The sequence below is a fragment of the Oncorhynchus mykiss genome, chromosome 29 (genome assembly GCF_057628025.1).
Source record: "Oncorhynchus mykiss isolate SJ-2025 chromosome 29, ASM5762802v1, whole genome shotgun sequence".
NCBI classification, from domain to species: domain Eukaryota; kingdom Metazoa; phylum Chordata; class Actinopteri; order Salmoniformes; family Salmonidae; genus Oncorhynchus; species Oncorhynchus mykiss.
Genome location: NC_143050.1, coordinates 7,707,969 through 7,732,500, shown reverse-complemented (window position 1 = coordinate 7,732,500; position 24,532 = coordinate 7,707,969). Strand labels below are relative to the sequence as shown.

Genomic DNA, 24,532 nt, shown 5'->3' with positions numbered 1-24,532 from the left:
TAGTAGTAGAAAGAATAGTAGCAGTAGTAGTAGCAGTAGTAGTAGTAGAAAGAATAGTGGTAGTAGAAGGAATAGTAGTAGTAGTAGTAGAAAGAATAGTAGCAGTAGTAGTAGCAGTAGTAGTAGTAGTAGTAGTAGAAAGAATAGTAGTAGAAAGAATAGTGGTAGTAGAACGAATAGTAGTAGCAGTAGTAGTAGCAGTAGTAGTAGTAGAAATAATAGTGGTAGTAGAAAGAATAGTAGTAGCAGTAGTAGTAGCAGTAGTAGTAGTAGAAAGAATAGTGGTAGTAGAAAGAATAGTAGTAGTAGTAGTAGAAATAATAGTAGCAGTAGTAGTAGCAGAAGTAGTAGTAGTAGTAGTAGAAAGAATAGTAGTAGAAAGAATAGTGGTAGTAGAACGAATAGTAGTAGCAGTAGTAGTAGCAGTAGTAGTAGTAGAAATAATAGTGGTAGTAGAAAGAATAGTAGTAGCAGTAGTAGTAGCAGTAGTAGTAGTAGAAAGAATAGTGGTAGTAGAAAGAATAGTAGTAGTAGTAGTAGTAGAAAGAATAGTAGCAGTAGTAGTAGTAGTAGCAGTAGTAGTAGTAGAAAGAATAGTGGTAGTAGAAAGAATAGTAGTAGTAGTAGTAGTAGTAGTAGTAGTAGAACAAATAGTAGTAGTAGTAGTAGTGGCAGTAGAAAGAATAGTAGTATTAGCAGTAGTAGTTGTAGAAAGAATAGTAGTATTAGCAGTAGTAGTTGTAGAAAGAATAGTAGTAGTAGTAGTAGTAAGAGTAGTAGTAGTAGAAATAATTGTAGTATTAGCAGTAGTAGTAGTAGAAATAATAGTAGTATTAGCAGTAGTAGTAGTAGAAATAATAGTAGTATTAGCAGTAGTAGTTGTAGAAAGAACAGTAGTAGTAGCAGTAATAGTAGTAGTAGTAGAAAGAATAGTAGTAGTAGAAAGAGTAGTAGTAGAAAGAATAGTAGTATTAGCATTAGTAGTTGTAGAAAGAATAGTAGCAGTAGCAGTAGTAGTAGCAGTAGTAATAGTAGTAGTAGCAGCAGCAGTACTAGTAGTAGTAGCAGTAATAGTAGTATTAGCATTAGTAGTTGAAGAAAGAATAGTAGCAGTAGCAGTAGTAGTAGCAGTAGTAATAATAGTAGTAACAGCAGCAGTACTAGTAGTAGTAGTAGTAGTAGCAGCAACAGTACTAGTAATAGTAGTAGTAGCAGCAGCAGTACTAGTAATAGTAGTAGTAACAGCAACAGTACTAGTAATAGTAGTAGTAGCAGCAGCAGTACTAGTAATAGTAGTAGTAGCAGCAACAGTACTAGTAATAGTAGTAGTAGTAACAGCAGCAGTACTAGTAATAGTAGTAGTAGTAACAGCAGCAGTACTAGTAATAATAGTAGTAGTAACAGCAGCAGTACTAGTAATAGTAGTAGTAACAGCAGCAGTACTAGTAATAGCAGTAACAGCAGCAGTACTAGTAGTAGTAGTAGTAGCAGCAACAGTACTAGTAATAGTAGTAGTAGCAGCAGCAGTACTAGGAATAGTAGTAGTAGCAGCAACAGTACTAGCAATAGTAGTAGTAGTAACAGCAGCAGTACTAGTAATAGTAGTAGTAGCAGCAGCAGTACTAGTAATAGTAGTAGTAACAGCAGCAGTACTAGTAATAGTAGTAGTAACAGCAGCAGTACTAGTAGTAGTAGTAGTAGAAGCAACAGTACTAGTAATAGTAGTAGTAACAGCAGCAGTACTAGTAATCGTAGTAGTAACAGCAGCAGTACTAGTAGTAGTAGTAGTAGAAGCAACAGTACTAGTAATAGTAGTAGTAGTAGTAACAGCAGCAGTACTAGTAGTAGTAGTAGTAACAGCAGCAGTACTAGTAATAGTAGTAGTAACAGCAGCAGTACTAGTAATAGTAGTAGTAACAGCAGCAGTACTAGTAGTAGTAGTAGTAGAAGCAACAGTACTAGTAATAGTAGTAGTAGTAGTAACAGCAGCAGTACTAGTAATAGCAGTAACAGCAGCAGTACTAGTAGTAGTAGTAGTAGCAGCAACAGTACTAGTAATAGTAGTAGTAGTAGTAGTAACAGCAGCAGTACTAGTAATAGTAGTAGTAACAGCAGCAGTACTAGTAATAGTAGTAGTAACAGCAGCAGTACTAGTAATAGTAGTAGTAGTAGTAACAGCAGCAGTACTAGTAATAGTAGTAGTAACAGCAGCAGTACTAGTAGTAGTAGTAGCACCAACAGTACAGTAATAGCAGTAACAGCAGCAGTGCTAGTAGTAGTAGTAACAGCAACAGTACTAGTAATAATAGTAGTAGCACCAACAGTACTAGTAGTAGTAGTAGCACCAACAGTACAGTAATAGCAGTAACAGCAGCAGTGCTAGTAGTAGTAGTAGCACCAACAGTACAGTAATAGCAGTAACAGCAGCAGTACTAGTAGTAGTAGTAGCACCAACAGTACAGTAGTAGCAGTAACAGCAGCAGTACTAGTAGTAGTAGTAGTAACAGCAGCAGTACTAGTAGTAGTAGTAGTAACAGCAGCAGTACTAGTAGTAGTAGTAGTAACAGCAGCAGTACTAGTAGTAGTAGTAGTAACAGCAGCAGTACTAGTAGTAGTAGTAGTAGTAACAGCAGCAGTACTAGTAGTAGTAGTAGTAACAGCAGCAGTACTAGTAGTAGTAGTAGTAACAGCAGCAGTACTAGTAGTAGTAGTAGTAGTAACAGCAGCAGTACTAGTAGTAGTAGTAGTAACAGCAGCAGTACTAGAAGTAGTAGTAGTAACAGCAGCAGTACTAGTAATAGTAGTAGTAACAGCAGCAGTACTAGTAGTAGTAGTAGTAACAGCAGCAGTACTAGTAATAGTAGTAGTAACAGCAGCAGTACTAGTAATAGTAGTAGTAACAGCAGCAGTACTAGTAGTAGTAGTAGTAACAGCAACAGTACTAGTAGTAGTAGTAGCACCAACAGTACAGTAATAGCAGTAACAGCAGCAGTGCTAGTAGTAGTAGTAGCACCAACAGTACAGTAATAGCAGTAACAGCAGCAGTACTAGTAGTAGTAGTAGCACCAACAGTACAGTAATAGCAGCAACAGCAGCAGTGCTAGTAGTAGTAGTAACAGCAGCAGTGCTAGTAGTAGTAGTAACACCAACAGTACAGTAATAGCAGTAACAGCAGCAGTGCTAGTAGTAGAAGTAACAGCAGCAGTACTAGTAGTAGTAGTAACAGCAGCAGTGCTAGTAGTAGTAGTACTAGTAGTAGTAGTAACAGCAGCAGTGCTAGTAGTAGTAGTAACACCAACAGTACAGTAATAGCAGTAACAGCAGCAGTGCTAGTAGTAGTAGTAACACCAACAGTACAGTAATAGCAGTAACAGCAGCAGTGCTAGTAGTAGTAGTAACAGCAGCAGTGCTAGTAGTAGTAGTAACACCAACAGTACAGTAATAGCAGTAACAGCAGCAGTGCTAGTAGTAGTAGTAACAGCAGCAGTACTAGTAGTAGTAGTAACAGCAACAGTGCTAGTAGTAGTAGTACTAGTAGTAGCAGCAGTACTAGTAATAGTAGTAGTAACAGCAGCTGTGCTAGTAGTAGTAGTAACAGCAGCAGTACCAGTAGTAGTAGTAACAGCAGCAGTGCTAGTAGTAGTAGTACTAGTAGTAGCAGCAGTACTAGTAATAGTAGTAGTAACAGCAACTGTGCTAGTAGTAGTAGTAACAGCAGCAGTACTAGTAGTAGTAGTAACAGCAGCAGTGCTAGTAGTAGTAGTACTAGTAGTAGCAGCAGTACTAGTAATAGTAGTAGTAACAGCAGCTGTGCTAGTAGTAGTAGTAACAGCAGCAGTACTAGTAGTAGTAGTAACAGCAGCAGTGCTAGTAGTAGTAGTAGTAACAGCAGCAGTGCTAGTAGTAGTAGTACTAGTAGTAGCAGCAGTACTAGTAATAGTAGTAGTAACAGCAGCTGTGCTAGTAGTAGTAGTAACAGCAGCAGTACTAGTAGTAGTAGTAACAGCAGCAGTGCTAGTAGTAGTAGTACTAGTAGTAGCAGCAGTACTAGTAGTAGTAGTAACAGCAGCAGTACTAGTAGTAGTAGTAACAGCAGCAGTGCTAGTAGTAGTAGTACTAGTAGTAGCAGCAGTACTAGTAGTAGTAGTAGTAACAGCAGCAGTACTAGTAGTAGTAGTAACAGCAGCAGTACTAGTAGTAGTAGTAACAGCAGCAGTGCTAGTAGTAGTAGCAGTAACAGCAGCAGTGCTAGTAGTAGTAGTAACAGCAGCAGTAGAGTAGTAAATTGAATCCAAACTCTGAGGAAGAAACCATCTAACTAACACTGCTCTCTGTTATTAAAATTATTTTCGAGAACATTTGTCATTTCCTGTCTCACAGCTTCATGTCCATGAGAATGTCCTAGAAAGATGACATTCTCTGTGAAGATCCTCTCGCTGCCTCTCCCCCCTCTCTCCTACATCTCTCTGTAGATGTTCTCTCTATGATGATGTCCTTCCTGAACCAAGCCCATCATCTCCTTAGCCTGGTAAGCTAGTCAAATGTATTTATAATTAAATGTATTTATAAAGCCCTTTTTACATCAGCAAATGTCACAAAGTGATATACAGAAACCCAGTCTAAGACCTCTATCAATGTCAGAATCTTGTCTCCATCTCCTTCCTTACTGTCCCCTCTACCCCTGAGCAAGTCCCCTCTACCCCTGAGCAAGTCCCCTCTACCCCTGAGCAAGCCGCCCCTCCCCACTCTCTCCCCTAAACCAAACACCTCTCTCCTTAAGATCCCAAACCCGGCCTGTCTCCCAAATCTCCCATCTCTCCCCCTAAACATAACCCATCTCACAGGGCCATGGACTAGTTCAGTTCAACTGATTTTTTTTTCAGGATTCAAGTCAAGAAGACCTCACTGGGGATAAGGTCTCAGAGCCACAGAGCCCGATATCACTTGTCCTCCTCACCTGTGGCAAATATAATTTTCATAAACGCCCATAGGCTACACACAACCTACTTGAACACTAACTAGCTAGCCTCTTTTAATGTCTCAGTTTGTGGATACCAACATTGTAACAGTCTCTTTCCAGTATTGGACGTTGCTATTGTGTAGACTACACACCAATTTAAATGTTAAATGCACAGAGCGGCTCCATTGATGAAATCCATATTCACCATTACGCACACCGTAGACCCAGCTCTAAACATTACGCAATGAAGGAGCGAGCACATTCTGTCTTTCTCTCAGCGTCGCTCATCCTACTCGAATATCCAATTACATTGTATTATAATCTACTAACGGTTACAACCATAAATCACATTTCATTACGAATCCATCCTCGATTGTAGAGGAACTATATGGGAACATATTCGAGGAGAGAACGGTAAACCGTCGCGGCATAATTTCGCTCAATTGTCAGTTAAAATGTCAACAAAAGGATATGAGATGAAATTTAAGCAAGCCCTACCTTCGACTTCAAGCATGATAAAAACACAGTGTTATTCCAAAAAAAAATGAGAGAGGAGCGAGGGAGAAAAGGAGAGAGAGAGCGGCACTTTCTGAGCACTCTGTGCTAACAGCTCCGTTAATAATTATATTGAATGGGAGAGAGAGCAGAGCGCGCGGTATACTACACATTACAGAGCGATCATAGGCGGTAGGGCTGCTTGCGTATACAATGACGTGCACCAGGACCAGTGTGGCAAGTGCTGCGGTGGAGAGAGAAAGATGAAGAGAAAGAGCGAGAGAGATGCAGAGAGAGAGAGAGAGAGATGCAGAGAGAGAGAGAGAGAAAGATGAAGAGAGAGCGCGAGAGAGATGAAGAGAGAAAGAGATGCAGAGAGAAAGAGATGCAGAGAGAGAGATGCAGAGAGAGAGAGAGAGAGAGGAGAAACAGGGAAAGAGATCTAATTTATAAAATAAATAAAAAACAGAAATATCACATTTACATAAGTATTCAGATCCTTTACTCAGCACTTTGTTGAAGCACCTTTGGCAGCAGTTACAGCCTTGAGTTTTCTTGGGTATGTCGCTACAAGCTTGGCACACCTGTATTTGGGGAGTTTCTCACATTCTTCTCTGCAGATCCTCTCAAGCTCTGTCAATTTGAATGGGGAGCGTTGCTGCACAGCTATTTTCAGGTCTCTCCAGAGATGTTCGATCAGGTTCAAGTTAAGGCTCAGGCTGAGCCACTCAAGGACATTCAGAGACCTGTCCCAACGCCACTCCTGTGGTCCCATGTAGCTCAGTTGGTTGAGCATGGTGCTTGCAATGTAAAGGGTAGTGGGTTTGAATCCCATGGGGAGGACCAGTATGAAAAAGACAATATGAAAACGTATGCACTCACTACTGTAAGTCTACTGGAAGGTTCTCCCATCTCCACAGAGCAACTCTAGAGCACTGTCAGAATGACCATCAGGTTCTTGGTCACCTGTCTGACCAAGGCCCTTCTCCCCTGATTTCTCAGTTTGTCCGGGTGGCCAGCTCTAGGAAGAGTCTTGGTGGTTCCAAACTTCTTCCGTTTAATAATGACAGAGGACACTGTGTTCTTGGGGACTTTCAATGTGTTGGTACCCTTCCCCAGATCTGTGCATCGACACAATCCTGTCTCAAAGCTCTGAAGGACAATTCCTTCGACCTCATGGCTTGGTTTTTGCTTTGACATGCACTGTCAACTGTGGGACCTTACAGTTGAAGTCGGAAGTTTACATACACCTCAGCCAAATACATTTAAACTCAGTTTTTCACAATTCCTGACATTTAATCCTTGTAAAAAATGCCCCGTCTTAGGTCAGTTAGGATCACCACTTTATTTTAAGAATATGAAATGTCAGAATAATAGTAGAGAGAATGATTTATTTCAGCTTTTATTTCCTTCATCACATTCGCAGTGGGTCAGAGGTTTACATACACTCAATTAGTATTTGGTAGCATTGCCTTTAAATTGTTTAACTTGGGTCAAACGTTTCGGGTAGCCTTCCACAAGCTTCCCACAATAAGTTGGGTGAATTTTGGTCCATTCCGCATGACAGAGCTGGTGTAATTGAGTCAGATTTGGAGGCCTCCTTGCTTGCATACACTTTTTCAGTTCTGTCCACAAATTTTCTATGGGATTGAGGTCAGGGCTTTGTGATGGCTACTCCAATACCTTGACTTTGTTGTCCTTAAGCCATTTTGCCACAACTTTGGAAGTATGCTTGGGGTCATTGTCCATTTGGAAGACCCATTTGCGACCAAGCTTTAACTTCCTGACTGATGTCTTGAGATGTTGCTTCAATATATTCACATAATTTTCCATACTCATGAAGCCATCTATTTTGTGAAGCGCACCAGTCCCTCCTGCAGCAAACCACCCCCACAACATGATGCTGCCACCCCCGTGCTTCACGGTTGGGATGGTGTCTTCGGCTTGCAAGCCTCCCCGTTTTTCCTCCAAACATAACAATGGTCATTATGGACAAACAGTTCTATTTTTGTTTCATCAGACCAGAGGACATTTCTCCAAAAAGTACGATCTTTGTTCCCATGTGCAAACCGTAGCCTGACTTTTTTATGGCGGTTTTGGAGCAGTGGCTTCTTCTTTGCCAAGCGACGTTTCAGGTTATGTCGATATAGGACTTGTTTTACTATAGATATAGATACTTTGTACCTGTTTCCTCCAGCATCTCCACAAGGTCATTTGCTGTTGTTCTGGGATTGATTTGCACTTTTCGCCCCAAAGTACGTTCATCTCTAGGAGACAGAACACGTCTCCTTCTTGAGCGGTATGACGGCTGCGTGGTCCATGGTGTTTATACTTGGGTACTATTGTTTGTACAGATGAATGTGGTACCTTCAGGCGTTTGGAAATTGCTCTCAAGGATGAACCAGACATGTGGAGGTCTACAATGTTTTTCTGAGGTCTTGGCTGATATCTTTTGATTTTCCCATGATGTCAAGCAAAGAGGCACTGAGTTTGAAGGTAGGCCTTGAAATACATCCACAGGTACAACTCCAATTGACTCAAATTATGTCAATTAGCCTATCAGAAACTTCTAAAGCTATGACATAATTTTCTGGAATTTTCCAATCTGTTTAAAGGCATAGTCAGCTTAGTGTATGTAAACTTCTGACCCACTGGAATTGTGATACAGTGAATTATAAGTGAAATAATCTGTCTGTAAACAATTGTTGAAAAAATGACTTGTGTCATGCACAAAGTAGATGTCCTAACCAACTTGCAAAAACTATAGTTTTTTAACAAGACATTTGTGGAGTGGTTGAAAAACGAGTTTTAATGGCTCCGACCTAAGTGTATGTAAACTTCCAACTGTATATAGACAGGTGTGTGCCTTTCCAAATAATTTCCAATTACCACAGGTGGACTCCAATCAAGTTGTAGAAACATCTCAAAGATGATCAATGGAAACAGGATGCACCTGAGCTCCATTTAGAGTCTCATAGAAAGGGTCTGCATATTTATTTCATTAATGTATTTCTGTTTTTCACTTTTAATACATTTGCAAACATTTCATCAAAACCTGTTTTGATACTCACATTGCCCCTAGTGGACATTATTGAAGGCATCTCCCTACTAGATGGTAATATGTGCTCACGTTGCCACTAGTGGCTGGTATTTAAGACATCTCCCTACTAGATGGTATTAGGTGCTCACATTGCCCCTAGCGTTCGGTATTGAAGACATCTCCTGATGTCCTGGGGACCTGGACAAACGTTGAATACTAAAGTCTATCTAGTGTTACCTCACTGCACTGATGCTCTTTTACCAAGAGCAGACTCTGATTCAGAGGGGTTGCGTTAAATGCGGAAGTCACATTTCAGTTGAAGGCATTCAGTTGTTCAGCTGACTAGGTATTCCCCTTTCCCTTTCCCAGACAATTCCTCTCTCCTATCCTCTCCTTTCCTCTCCTCTCCTCTACCCTCTTCTCCTCTACCCTACCCTCTCCTCTCTACCCTCTCCTCTCTACCCTCTCCTCTCCTCTCCTCCTCTCCTCTACCCTACCCTCTCTACCCTCTCCTCTTCTCTTTTCCTCTCCTCTCCTCTCCTCTCCTCTCCTCTCCTCTCCTCTACCCTCCTCTACCCTCTCCTCTCCTCTCCTCTCCTCCTCTCCTCTACCCTCTCTACCCTCTCCTCTCCTCTCCTCCTCTCCTCTACCCTACCCTCTCTACCCTCTCCTCAACTCTCCTCTCCTCTACCCTCTCCTCTCCTCTCCCCTCTCCTTTAGCATAATGACCACACTACTCATATCAGAGTGTAACAGTGTGGTATGATAATATTATTGTAATAATGGTAATAATGACTGTTGGCAAAGGCTTGTGTCTGAAGTGATGAATAACACTATCTAACACCATCTGCAGTCTCTGTTAACTTTACACTGTATGATGCAGAGTAGTGATGTGCAGTTCACAAACGATTCTTTCTTTATGAACGACTCTTTTTACTGTCCAGTTATTTGTTTGTTCCTGCTGTAGGATTTACTGAGGCCAGCAGGTCAAACAAAGAACTGGACAGTAAAAAAAGAGTCGTTCAAAAAAGAAGAGTAGTGATGTGCAGTTCACGAACGATTCTTTCTTTTTTGAACGACTCTTTTTACTGTCCAGTTCTTTGTTTGACCTGCTGCCCACAATAAATCCTACAGCAGGTTTAATACGGGCTAAATACAGACACAAACTGTAGTATGTGCGAGCAGGAAAACAGATCATGCTGCAGGCATTATACAGAAGACGTGTTTAATTACTGCAGTGGACTAAATCAGGGTCACACACAGTGTTTCTTGGCAGTCTTAAAACAAATCTACTTTGAAGCAAAAGTAAAACACCTCACACACATGGTTATGGGCAACAACAAAAAAAGAAGACCCCGTTAGTTACCATGTCAGATATAGAGTTGAAATGTATTACATTTTGAGTTTGCGGCTCAATATTACACTTTATATACATCACAAAAAAATGAAATAAGACGAAACCCTTTAACACAGAAATACTGAATTTTCGTCCATTTTTTATTTTTTTTTTACAACCGAGCAGGCCCCCATTAACATTGACGGGGCTGTAGTGGAGCAGGTTGAGAGCTTCAACTTCCTTGGTGTCAACATCACCAACAAACTATCATGGTCCAAACACACAACGACAGTTGTGAAGAGGGCACGACAAAGCTTATTCCCACTCAGGAAACTTAAAAGATTTGGCATGGGTCCTCAGATCCTCAAAGTTCTACAGCTGCACCATCGAGAGCATCCTGACCGGTTTCATCACTGCCTGGTATGGCAACTGCTCGGCCACCGACCGCAAGGCACTACAGAGGGTAGTGTGTACGGCCAGGTACATCACTGGGGCTAAGCTTCCTGACTTCCAGGACCTCTACACCAGGCATAGTCGGAGGAAGGCCCTAAAAATTGCCAAAGACTCCAGCCACCCCAGTCATAGACTGTTCTCTCTGCTACCGCACGGCAAGTGGTACCAGAGCTCCAAGTCTAGTCATAGACTGTTCTCTCTGCTACCGCACGGCAAGCGGTACCGGAGCGCCAAATCTAGGTCCAAGAGGATTCTCAACAGCTTCTACGCCCAAGCCATAAGACTCCTGAACAGGTAATCAAATGCCTACCCAGACTATTTGCATTGCCCCCCTCTTTTATGCTGCTGCTACTCTCTGTTATTATCTATGCACAGTCACTTTAATAACTCTACCTACATGTACATATTACCTCAATTACCTTGACTAACCTGTTTCCCCGCACATTGACTCTGTACCATAACACCCTGTATATAGCCTCCACATTGACTCTGTACCGTAATACCCTGTATATAGCCTCCACATTGACTCTGTACTGGTATCCTCTGTATATAGCCTCCACATTGAATCTGTACTGGTACCCTCTGTATATAGCCTCCACATGGACTCTGTACTGGTACCCCCTGTATATAGCGTACACATTGACTCTGTACTGGTACCCCCTGTATATAGCCTCCACATTGACTCTGTACTGGTACCCCTTGTATATAGCCTCCACATTGACTCTGTACTGGTACCCCCTGTATATATAATGTCCACATGGACTCTGTACCGTAATACCCTGTATATAGTCTCCACATTGACTCTGTACTGGTACCCCCTGTATATAGCCTCCACATTGACTCTGTACTGGTACCCCCTGTATATAGCCTCCACATGGACTCTGTACCGTAATACCCTGTATATAGTCTCCACATTGACTCTGTACCGTAATACCCTGGATATAGCCTCCACATTGACTCTGTACCGTAATACCCTGTATAAAGCCTCCACATTGACTCTGTACCGTAATACCCTGTATAGAGTCTCCACATTGACTCTGTACCGTAATACCCTGTATATAGCCTCCACATTGACTCTGTACCGTAATACCCTGTATATAGTCTCCACATTGACTCTGTACCGTAATACCCTGTATATAGTCTCCACATTGACTCTGTACCGTAATACCCTGTATATAGCCTCCACATTGACTCTGTACCGTAATACCCTGTATATAGTCTCCACATTGACTCTGTACTGGTACCCCCTGTATATAGCCTCCACATTGACTCTGTACTGGTACCCCCTGTATATAGCCTCCACATGGACTCTGTACCGTAATACCCACCAGGTACAACCCTAACTCTGTAAACAAGGGCACCCTCATTGACGTCATCCTGACCAACTGGCCCTCCAAATACACCTCCGCTGTCTACAACCAGGATCTCAGCGATCACTGCCTCATTGCCTGTATCCGCTACGGAGCCGCAGTCAAACGACCACCCCTCATCACTGTCAAACGCTCCCTAAAACACTTCTGTGAGCAGGCCTTTCTAATCGACCTGGCCCGGGTATCCTGGAAGGACATTGACCTCATCCCGTCAGTTGAGGATGCCTGGTCTTTCTTTAAAAGTAACTTCCTCACCATTTTAGATAAGCATGCTCCGTTCAAAAAATGCAGAACTAAGAACAGATATAGCCCCTGGTTCACTCCAGACCTGACTGCCCTCGACCAGCACAAAAACATCCTGTGGCGGACTGCACTAACATCGAATAGTCCCCGCAATATGCAACTGTTCAGGGAAGTCAGGAACCAATACACACAGTCAGTCAGGAAAGCTAAAGTCAACTTCTTCAGGCAGAAGTTTGCATCCTGTAGCTCCAACTCCAAAAAGTTCTGGGACACTGTGAAGTCCATGGAGAACAAGAGCACCTCCTCCCAGCTGCCCACTGCACTGAGGCTAGGTAACACAGTCACCACCGATAAATCCATGATTATCGAAAACTTCAACAAGCATTTCTCAACGGCTGGCCATGCCTTCCGCCTGGCTACTCCAACCTCGGCCAACAGCTCCCCCCCCCCCCCCCCCCCGCAGCTACTCGCCCAAGCCTCTCCAGGTTCTCCTTTACCCAAATCCAGATAGCAGATGTTCTGAAAGAGCTGCAAAACCTGGACCCGTACAAATCAGCTGGGCTTGACAATCTGGACCCTCTATTCCTGAAACTTTCCGCCGCCATTGTCGCAACCCCTATTACCAGCCTGTTCAACCTCTCTTTCATATCGTCTGAGATCCCCAAGGATTGGAAAGCTGCCGCAGTCATCCCCCTCTTCAAAGGGGGCGACACCCTGGACCCAAACTATTACAGACCTATATCCATCCTGCCCTGCCTATCTAAGGTCTTCGAAAGCCAAGTCAACAAACAGGTCACTGACCATCTTGAATCCCACCGTACCTTCTCCGCTGTGCAATCTGGTTTCCGAGCCGGTCACGGGTGTACCTCAGCCACGCTCAAGGTACTAAACGATATCATAACCGCCATCGATAAAAGACAGTACTGTGCAGCCGTCTTCATAGACCTTGCCAAGGCTTTCGACTCTGTCAATCACTGTATTCTTATCGGCAGACTCAGTAGCCTCGGTTTTTCGGATGACTGCCTTGCCTGGTTCACCAATTACTTTGCAGACAGAGTTCAGTGTGTCAAATCGGAGGGCATGCTGTCCGGTCCTCTGGCAGTCTCTATGGGGGTGCCACAGGGTTCAATTCTCGGGCCGACTCTTTTCTCTGTATATATCAATGATGTTGCTCTTGCTGCGGGCGATCCCCTGATCCACCTCTACGCAGACGACACCATTCTGTATACTTCCGGCCCGTCCTTGGACACTGTGCTATTTAACCTCCAAACGAGCTTCAATGCCATACAGCACTCCTTCCGTGGCCTCCAACTGCTCTTAAACGCTAGTAAAACCAAATGCATGCTTTTCAACCGTTCGCTGCTTGCACCCGCACGCCTGACCAGCATCACCACCCTGGATGGTTCCGACCTTGAATATGTGGACATCTATAAGTACCTAGGTGTCTGGCTAGACTCTAAACTCTCCTTCCAGACCCATATCAAACATCTCCAATCGAAAATCAAATCAAGAGTCGGCTTTCTATTCCGCAACAAAGCCTCCTTCACTCACGCCGCCAAACTTACCCTAGTAAAACTGACTATCCTACCGATCCTCGACTTCGGCGATGTCATCTACAAAATTGCTTCCAACACTCTACTCAGCAAACTGGATGCAGTTTATCACAGTGCCATCCGTTTTGTCACTAAAGCACCTTATACCACCCACCACTGCGACTTGTATGCTCTAGTCGGCTGGCCCTCGCTACATATTCGTCGCCAGACCCACTGGCTCCAGGTCATCTACAAGTCCATGCTAGGTAAAGCTCCGCCTTATCTCAGTTCACTGGTTACGATGGCAACACCCATCCGTAGCACGCGCTCCAGCAGGTGTATCTCACTGATCATCCCTAAAGCCAACACCTCATTTGGCCGCCTTTCGTTCCAGTTCTCTGCTGCCTGTGACTGGAACGAATTGCAAAAATCGCTGAAGTTGGAGACTTTTATCTCCCTCACCAACTTCAAACATCTGCTATCTGAGCAGCTAACCGATCGCTGCAGCTGTACATAGTCTATTGGTAAATAGCCCACCCATTTTCACCTACCTCATCCCCATACTGTTTTTATTTATTTAGTTTTCTGCTCTTTTGCACACCAATATCTCTACCTGTACATAACCATCTGATCATTTATCACTCCAGTGTTAATCTGCATAATTGTAATTATTTGCCTACCTTCTCATGCCTTTTGCACACAATGTATATATAGACTCCCCTTTTTTCTACTGTGTTATTGACTTGTTAATTGTTTACTCCATGTGTAACTCTGTGTTGTCTGTTCACACTGCTATGCCTTATCTTGGCCAGGTCGCAGCTGCAAATGAGAACTTGTTCTCAACTAGCCTACCTGGTTAAATAAAGGTGAAATAAAAAAATAAAAAAAAAAATTAAATATAGCCTCCACATTGACTCTGTACCGTAATACCCTGTATATAGCCTCCACATTGACTCTGTACCGTAACACCCTGTATATAGCCTCCACATTGACTCTGTACTGGTACCCCCTGTATATAGCCTCCACATTGACTCTGTACTGGTACCCCCTGTATATAGCCTCCACATTGACTCTGTACCGTAATACCCTGTATATAGCCTCCACATTGACTCTGTACCGTAATACCCTGTATATAGCCTCCACATTGACTCTGTACCATAATACCCTGTATATAGCCTCCACATTGACTCTGTACCGTAATACCCTGTATATAGCCTCCACATTGACTCTGTACCGTAATACCCTGTCTATAGCCTCCACATTGACTCTGTACCGTAATACCCTGTATATAGTCTCCACATTGACTCTGTACCGTAATACCCTGTATATAGTCTCCACATTGACTCTGTACCGTAATACCCTGTATATAGTCTCCACATTGACTCTGTACCGTAACACCCTGTATATAGTCTCCACATTGACTCTGTACCGTAATACCCTGTATATAGTCTCCACATTGACTCTGTACCGTAATACCCTGTATATAGCCTCCACATTGACTCTGTACCGTAATACCCTGTATATAGCCTCCACATTGACTCTGTACCGTAATACCCTGTATATAGTCTCCACATTGACTCTGTACCGTAACACCCTGTATATAGTCTCCACATTGACTCTGTACCGTAATACCCTGTATATAGTCTCCACATTGACTCTGTACCGTAATACCCTGTATATAGTCTCCACATTGACTCTGTACCGTAATACCCTGTATATAGCGTACAGCCTCGTTACTGTTATTTTATTGTTGCTCTTTAATGTTTTGATATGTTTCTATTTTCTATTTGTTATTTATTTATTTTTGACTTCAGTTTATTTCATTAAATACTTTCTTAACACATATTTTTCTTAAAACTGCATCGTTGGTTAAGGGCTTGTAAGTAAGCATTTCACCCAAATCCAGATAGCAGATGTTCTGAAAGAGCTGCAAAACCTGGACCCGTACAAATCAGCTGGGCTTGACAATCTGGACCCTCTATTCCTGAAACTTTCCGCCGCCATTGTCGCAACCCCTATTACCAGCCTGTTCAACCTCTCTTTCATATCGTCTGAGATCCCCAAGGATTGGAAAGCTGCCGCAGTCATCCCCCACTTCAAAGGGGGCGACACCCTGGACCCAAACTATTACAGACCTATATCCATCCTGCCCTGCCTATCTAAGGTCTTCGAAAGCCAAGTCAACAAACAGGTCACTGACCATCTTGAATCCCACCGTACCTTCTCCGCTGTGCAATCTGGTTTCCGAGCCGGTCACGGGTGTACCTCAGCCACGCTCAAGGTACTAAACGATATCATAACCGCCATCGATAAAAGACAGTACTGTGCAGCCGTCTTCATAGACCTTGCCAAGGCTTTCGACTCTGTCAATCACTGTATTCTTATCGGCAGACTCAGTAGCCTCGGTTTTTCGGATGACTGCCTTGCCTGGTTCACCAATTACTTTGCAGACAGAGTTCAGTGTGTCAAATCGGAGGGCATGCTGTCCGGTCCTCTGGCAGTCTCTATGGGGGTGCCACAGGGTTCAATTCTCGGGCCGACTCTTTTCTCTGTATATATCAATGATGTTGCTCTTGCTGCGGGCGATCCCCTGATCCACCTCTACGCAGACGACACCATTCTGTATACTTCCGGCCCGTCCTTGGACACTGTGCTATTTAACCTCCAAACGAGCTTCAATGCCATACAGCACTCCTTCCGTGGCCTCCAACTGCTCTTAAACGCTAGTAAAACCAAATGCATGCTTTTCAACCGTTCGCTGCTTGCACCCGCACGCCTGACCAGCATCACCACCCTGGATGGTTCCGACCTTGAATATGTGGACATCTATAAGTACCTAGGTGTCTGGCTAGACTCTAAACTCTCCTTCCAGACCCATATCAAACATCTCCAATCGAAAATCAAATCAAGAGTCGGCTTTCTATTCCGCAACAAAGCCTCCTTCACTCACGCCGCCAAACTTACCCTAGTAAAACTGACTATCCTACCGATCCTCGACTTCGGCGATGTCATCTACAAAATTGCTTCCAACACTCTACTCAGCAAACTGGATGCAGTTTATCACAGTGCCATCCGTTTTGTCACTAAAGCACCTTATACCACCCACCACTGCGACTTGTATGCTCTAGTCGGCTGGCCCTCGCTACATATTCGTCGCCAGACCCACTGGCTCCAGGTCATCTACAAGTCCATGCTAGGTAAAGCTCCGCCTTATCTCAGTTCACTGGTTACGATGGCAACACCCATCCGTAGCACGCGCTCCAGCAGGTGTATCTCACTGATCATCCCTAAAGCCAACACCTCATTTGGCCGCCTTTCGTTCCAGTTCTCTGCTGCCTGTGACTGGAACGAATTGCAAAAATCGCTGAAGTTGGAGACTTTTATCTCCCTCACCAACTTCAAACATCTGCTATCTGAGCAGCTAACCGATCGCTGCAGCTGTACATAGTCTATTGGTAAATAGCCCACCCATTTTCACCTACCTCATCCCCATACTGTTTTTATTTATTTAGTTTTCTGCTCTTTTGCACACCAATATCTCTACCTGTACATAACCATCTGATCATTTATCACTCCAGTGTTAATCTGCATAATTGTAATTATTTGCCTACCTTCTCATGCCTTTTGCACACAATGTATATATAGACTCCCCTTTTTTCTACTGTGTTATTGACTTGTTAATTGTTTACTCCATGTGTAACTCTGTGTTGTCTGTTCACACTGCTATGCCTTATCTTGGCCAGGTCGCAGCTGCAAATGAGAACTTGTTCTCAACTAGCCTACCTGGTTAAATAAAGGTGAAATAAAAAAAAAAAAAAAAAAATTAAATATAGCCTCCACATTGACTCTGTACCGTAATACCCTGTATATAGCCTCCACATTGACTCTGTACCGTAACACCCTGTATATAGCCTCCACATTGACTCTGTACTGGTACCCCCTGTATATAGCCTCCACATTGACTCTGTACTGGTACCCCCTGTATATAGCCTCCACATTGACTCTGTACCGTAATACCCTGTATATAGCCTCCACATTGACTCTGTACCGTAATACCCTGTATATAGCCTCCACATTGACTCTGTACCATAATACCCTGTATATAGCCTCCACATTGACTCTGTACCGTAATACCCTGTATATAGCCTCCACATTGACTCTGTACCGTAATACCCTGTCTATAGCCTCCACATTGACTCTGTACCGTAATACCCTGTATATAGTCTCCACATTGACTCTGTACCGTAATACCCTGTATATAGTCTCCACATTGACTCTGTACCGTAATACCCTGTATATAGTCTCCACATTGACTCTGTACCGTAACACCCTGTATATAGTCTCCACATTGACTCTGTACCGTAATACCCTGTATATAGTCTCCACATTGACTCTGTACCGTAATACCCTGTATATAGCCTCCACATTGACTCTGTACCGTAATACCCTGTATATAGCCTCCACATTGACTCTGTACCGTAATACCCTGTATATAGTCTCCACATTGACTCTGTACCGTAACACCCTGTATATAGTCTCCACATTGACTCTGTACCGTAATACCCTGTATATAGTCTCCACATTGACTCTGTACCGTAATACCCTGTATATAGTCTCCACATTGACTCTGTACCGTAATACCCTGTATATAGCGTACAGCCTCGTTACTGTTATTTTATTGTTGCTCTTTAATGTTTTGATATGTTTCTATTTTCTATTTGTTATTTATTTATTTTTGACTTCAGTTTATTTCATTAAATACTTTCTTAACACATATTTTTCTTAAAACTGCATCGTTGGTTAAGGGCTTGTAAGTAAGCATTTCACTGTAAGGTCTACTACACCTGTTGTATTCAGCATTTCACTGTAAGATCCACACCTGTTGAATTTGGTGCATGTGACAAATATAAATTGGATTTTTTTATTTGATTTAAAGTATGAGAGTAAAAAACTTAAATTACATTTTGGGGGAAAAAAGTGAAACTCAGATCCATCATTCATTGAATCACAAAACCAACTGATCTTGCCAACAACTTTTAATTATTTTTTCACTGGATGGAAAATGACTGAGTATAATAGCGGACAATATTGACACTCCTATTTGCCCTATTTTTATTTCAGCCTACTGGAAAGTGTGTGCCCCCAGGCAGTGCTGTAAAGTACTTAAACCTCTTGAGTGTAGGGGGCAGTATTTTGATGTTTGGATGAAAAACGTTCCCAAAGTAAATGGCCTATTTCTCAGGACCAGATGCTAGAATGTGCATATAGGATAGAAAACACTCTAAAGTTTCCAAAACTGTCAAAATATTGTCTGTGAGTATAACAGAACTGATATTGCAGGCGAAACCCTGAGAAAAATCAAACCAGGAAGTGGCTTCTATTTTGAAAACTCCATGTTCCATAGCCTCCCATTGCTCCATTTAAAGGGATATAAACCATATTCCTTTTCTTATTGCTTCCTCAAGGTGTCAACAGTCTTCAGACATAGTTTCAGGCTTTTATTTAGAAAAATGAGCAGGAACGATAACATCGCGTCAAGTGGTCACATCAGTTTTGCTCGCGCAACAGTATTTGGACAGCATTGTTTTTCCCTCTCCTACTGTGAAAGACATTTGCGGTTGATATATTATCGATTATATATTTTAAAAACAACCTGAAGATTGATTACAAAAAATGTTTGACATGTTTCTGTGGACATTACGGATATTATTTGGAATTTGTCTGCGTTGTCGTGACCGCTCTTTCCTCTGGATTTCTGAACATAATGCGCCAAACAAACGGAGGTATTTTGGATATAAAAATAATCTTTATGGAACAGAAGGAACATTTTGTTGTGTAACTGGGAGTCTCGTGAGTGAAAACATCCGAAGATCATCAAAGGTAAACGATTAATTTGATTGCTTTTCAGATTTTCGTGACCAAGCTACCTGATGCTAAGTGTACATAATGTTTTGTCGAGCGATCGATAAATTTACACAAACGCTTGGATTGCTTTAGCTGTAAAGCATCATTTCAAAATCTGACACGACAGGTGGATTAACAAAAGGCTAAGATGTGTTTTCCTATATTGCACTTGTGATTTCATGAATATAAATATTTATAGTAATATTATTTGACTGAGGCGCTATGCTATTCAGCGGTTGCTGATGACAATTATCCCGCTTAAGGGATGGGTAGCGTCAAATTAACAAAGAGCTGCAGTCAGTTTCAGAATGGGTGGCAATGAATAAGTCAGTACTAAATATTTTCAAAACTAAAAGCATTGTATTTGGGACAAATCATTAACTAAACTCTAAACCTCAACTAAATCTTGTAATAAATAATGTGGAAATTGAGCAAGTTGGCCAAAACATGTTGATACAACAGTAGCTAAGATGGGGAGAAGTCTGTCTATAATAAAGCGCTACTCTGCCTTTTTAACAGCACTATCAACAAGGCAGGTCCTACAGGACCTAGTTTCTGCTTTCTTAACAGCACTATCAACAAGGCAGGTCCTACAGGACCTAGTTTCTGCCTTCTTAACAGCACTATCAACAAGGCAGGTCCTACAGGGCCTAGTTTCTGCCTTCTTAACAGCACTATCAACAAGGCAAGTCCTACAGGGCCTAGTATCTGCCTTCTTAACAGCACTATCAACAAGGCAGGTCCTACAGGGCCTAGTTTCTGCCTTCTTAACAGCACTATCAACAAGGCAGGTCCTACAGGGCCTAGTTTCTGCCTTCTTAACAGCACTATCAACAAGGCAGGTCCTACAGGGCCTAGTTTCTGCCTTCTTAACAGCACTATCAACAAGGCAGGTCCTACAGGGCCTAGTTTCTGCCTTCTTAACAGCACTATCAACAAGGCAGGTCCTACAGGGCCTAGTTTCTGCCTTCTTAACAGCACTATCAACAAGGCAGGTCCTACAGGGCCTAGTTTCTGCCTTCTTAACAACACTATCAACAAGGCAGGTCTTTCAGACCCTAGTTTCTACCTTCTTAACAGCACTATCAACAAGGCAGGTCTTTCAGACCCTAGTTTCTGCCTTCTTAACAGCACTATCAACAAGGCAGGTCTTTCAGACCCTAGTTTCTGCCTTCTTAACAGCACTATCAACAAGGCAGGTCTTTCAGACCCTAGTTTCTACCTTCTTAACAGCACTATCAACAAGGCAGGTCTTTCAGACCCTAGTTTCTGCCTTCTTAACAGCACTATCAACAAGGCAGGTCTTTCAGACCCTAGTATTGCTGCACCTATTCAGTATGTGGTCAGGTGCACAACAAGGGACTTAGGAAAATTGTAATTTGTTCAGAATAGGCCCACACGGATGTACACAGAGAGCTAATATTAATAATATGCAAGTCAATCTCCTGGCTCAAAGAGAAGGAGGGATTGACTTCATCACTACCTGTATTTATGAGTGGAATTGACATGTTGAATGCACCGAGCTGTCTGTCTGAACTACTGACACACAACTCAGACACCCATGCATACACCACAAGACATGCCACCAGAGGTCTCTTCACAGTCCCCAAGTCCAGAACAGACTATGGGAGGCACACAGTACCTCATAGAGCCATGACTACATGGAACTCTATTCCACATCAAGTAACTGATGCAAGCAGTAAAATCAGATTTAAAAAACTTATAAAAATAACACCTTCTTGAACATCAGGGACTGTGAAGCAACACAAACATAGACACAGACACATGCATACAAACACAAACGATAACATACACACTATATACACACGTACACATGGATTTAGTACTGTAGATAGGTGGTAGTGGTGGAGTAGGGGCCGGAGGGCACACAGTGTGTTGTGAAATCTGTGAATGTATTGTAATGTTCTTAAAATTGTAAAAACTGCCTTAATTTTGCTGGACCCCAGGAAGAGTAGCTGCTGCCTTGGCAGATACAAATGTAATGTAATTAATTATTCAACGTTATCGATGGACCAAAACCAGAAACAAAACAAACACAGCCTGCATGTACAAAGTCCAGAAGGAATTGTTTGGCTGGTTGCTGCAAAAAGATATTGTTTATCGCTCTCACGCATGGCAGTCAACCAATTGCATTCCACCAAGATTTGTTTGGAATCTAGTCCAGTTGCGACCGCAACTAGACCTCGTTTCAAAGGTATCAAGAAATAATCTTATTTGTATGCCTAGCAGTCAGAAATGTACAGTCGTGGCCAAAAGTTTTGAGAATGACACAAATATTAATTTTCACAAAGTTTGCTGCTTCAGTGTCTTTAGATATTTTTGTCAGATGTTACTATGGAATACTGAAGTATAATTACAAGCATTTCATAAGTGTCAAAGGCTTTTATTGACAATTACATGAAGTTGATGCAAAGAGTCTATTTGTTGACGCTTCTTTTTCAAGACCTCTGCAATCCGCCCTGGCATGCTGTCAATTAACTTCTGGGCCACATTCTTGCATAATCAATGCCTGGAGTTTTTCAGAATTTGTGGGGTTTTGTTTGTCCACCCGCCTCTTGAGGATTGACCACAGGTTTTCAATGGGATTAAGGTCTGTGGAGTTTCCTGGCCATGGACCCAAAATATCGATGTTTTGTTTCCCGAGCCACTTAGTTATCACTTTTGCCTTATGGCAAGTTGCTCCATCATGCTGGAAAAGGCATTGTTCGTCACCAAACGTTTCCTGGATGGTTGGGAGAAGTTGCCCTCGGAGGATGTGTTGGTACCATTTTTTATTCATGGCTACGTTCTTAGGCAAAATTGTGAGCGAGCCCACTCCCTTGGCTGACAAGCAAACCCACACATGAATGGTCTCAGCATGCTTTACTGTTGGCATGACACAGGACTGATGGTAACGCTCACCTTGTCTTTTCCGGACATGCTTTTTCTGGATGCCCCAAACAATCGGAAAGGGGATTCATCAGAGAAAATGACTTTACCCCAGTCCTCAGCAGTCCAATCCCTGTACCTTTTGCAGAAAATAAGTCTGTCCCTGATGATTTTCCTGGAGAGAAGAGGCTTCTTTGCTGCCCTTCTTGACACCAGGCCATCCACCAAAAGTCTTCACCTCACTGTGCGTGCAGATGTACTCACAACCTGCCTGTTGCCATTCCTGAGCAAGCTCTATACTGGTGGTGCCCCGATCCCGCAGCTGAATCAACTTTAGGAGACGGTCCTGGCGCTTGCTGGACTTTCTTGGGCACCCTGAAGCCTTCTTCACAACAATTTAACCGCTCTCCTTGAAGTTTTTGATGATCCGATAAATGGATGATTTGGGTGCAATCTTACTGGCAGCAATATCCCTGCCTGTGAAGCCCTTTTTGAGTAAAGAAATGATGTCTCCTTGCAGGTAACCATGGTTGGCAGAGGAAGAACAATGATTCCAAGCACCACCCTCCTTTTGAAGCTTCCAGTCTGTTATTCGAACTCAATCAGCATGACAGAGTGATCTCCAGCCTTGTCCTCGTCAAAACTCACACCTGTGTTAACGAGAGAATCACTGACATGATGTCAGCTGGTCCTTTTGTGGCAGGGCTGAAATACAGTGGAAATGTTTTTGGGGGGATTCAGTTAATTTGCATGGCAACGAGGGACTTTGCAATTAATTGCCTTTCATCTGATCACTCTTCATAACATAGCAAATTGCCATCATACAAACTGAGGCAGCAGACTTTGTGAAAATGTATATTTGTGTCATTCTCAAAACTTTTGGCCACGACTGTATGCTACAATTTTGTAAGTCTCAGTCACAAAATGACAGCTCCAATAAGCCTCATATGGTGAAGGCGAGACTTGTCGAATCATGATTATTTTGGAAGGTTTAGTCCATCGTTTGCGGGTCCTACGAGCTCCTTACTGAATCAATTGAACAAAATTAGTTGAAAGACTTCTTCTTTTGACTGAATGAGTTGAAAAGATCAGTCAGTAAACAGAGTCGAACTTTCCATCACAGAGAGAGAAGAGAGGGAGGGATCGAGAAAGATGAGAGATGGATAGAGAGATGAGAGAGGGAGAGAGTGAGATTATAGAGAGAAATAGAGAGACAAGATGAGAGAGAATGTGAGTCGATATCTCAGTATTAGTCTCCTCTTTTATTCTTTCCTCCTCTCCTTCTCTCCTCTTCTCTTCTCTTCTCTCCCCTCCTCCTCTCTTCTCCTCCTCCTCTCCTCTCCTTCTCTCCTCTCTTCTTCCCTGATATCCTCTGCTACTATCAGAAAGGTGAGTGATAAGACTTCACTCACAGCTCTACTGATAAACCATTTAACTGTGTATCACACCACATGGCCCTAGGGGAGGGAGGAAGAGAGAGAGAGACCCGTATTGATTACTTTCTCCAGTTGATCATTGCTATCTGATTACACTGAAACAACCATGACACACACACCATACAGAGGTCTCATCTGTGGTAGTGAGTGTGTCTGCTCACGCAAGAGGAGCCAGAGTCAGTGGGCACCAGGTGGGGTACACACACACACACACACACACGGTCCAGAGGGAAGGTGTCTATCTTTGTTTTGGCCTCCTCTCTTAGTCAATTCAGGTGGAAATGAAATATTGCAGATTAATATAGCCATTTAGGACACACTTGTATCCAGAATGACTTACAGTACAGTGGGTTGATACATTTTTGTATTAGTATATGTGACCCCAGTGGGAATTGAACCCATGATCCTGGCGCTGCTAACTGAGCCACACTGGACCATTATAAGTGATCCATTTAGAATGTCGCATTCATTGATAGAATTCCGCTTTTTCCATTGTCTCTCAGAAGACTGTTCCATTCCATTGTCTCTCAGAATTCTGTTCCATTCCATTGTCTCTCAGAATTCTGTTCCATTCCATTGTCTCTCAGAATTCTGTTCCATTCCATAGGTTCTAATGGTACAGTTCTAGGCCTCCTGGGACTCTAGAACTGGGTTTACAGCCACATTAAAATGGAACTGACAGCGATTTAGCAGTGTGAAATGTTATTAATATCTGTTCATATACACCCCCAGGAAGGGACATTACATTTTCTTTAACATGTTCTGACAAGCGAGCACTTAGATATGGTCATTTTCACGTTTTAATAAATTCACAGAATGTTTGGGAATGAAGTATAGTAAGGCATTTGTGAAAATGTACGCCCATCCTCTGAAC

The 24,532-nt window shown here is 42.7% G+C and overlaps 1 protein-coding gene across 2 annotated transcripts in view; it reads right to left on the bottom strand.

Moving 5' to 3' along the window:
• dclk1a (doublecortin-like kinase 1a) overlaps positions 1–24,532 on the bottom strand; it is a 192,430-nt gene that overhangs the window by 57,884 nt on the left and 110,014 nt on the right. The window contains exon 1 of one of the 2 annotated variants that reach the window (XM_090226450.1): positions 5,459–5,614. The exons of the other annotated variant lie outside the window; for it this stretch is intronic. Within the exon in view, the coding sequence (XP_090082576.1) occupies positions 5,459–5,474 (16 nt within the window). The 5' untranslated portion in view covers positions 5,475–5,614. Of the gene's footprint in view, positions 1–5,458; positions 5,615–24,532 lie in introns of those variants that run through there. 2 annotated transcript variants of the gene reach the window in all.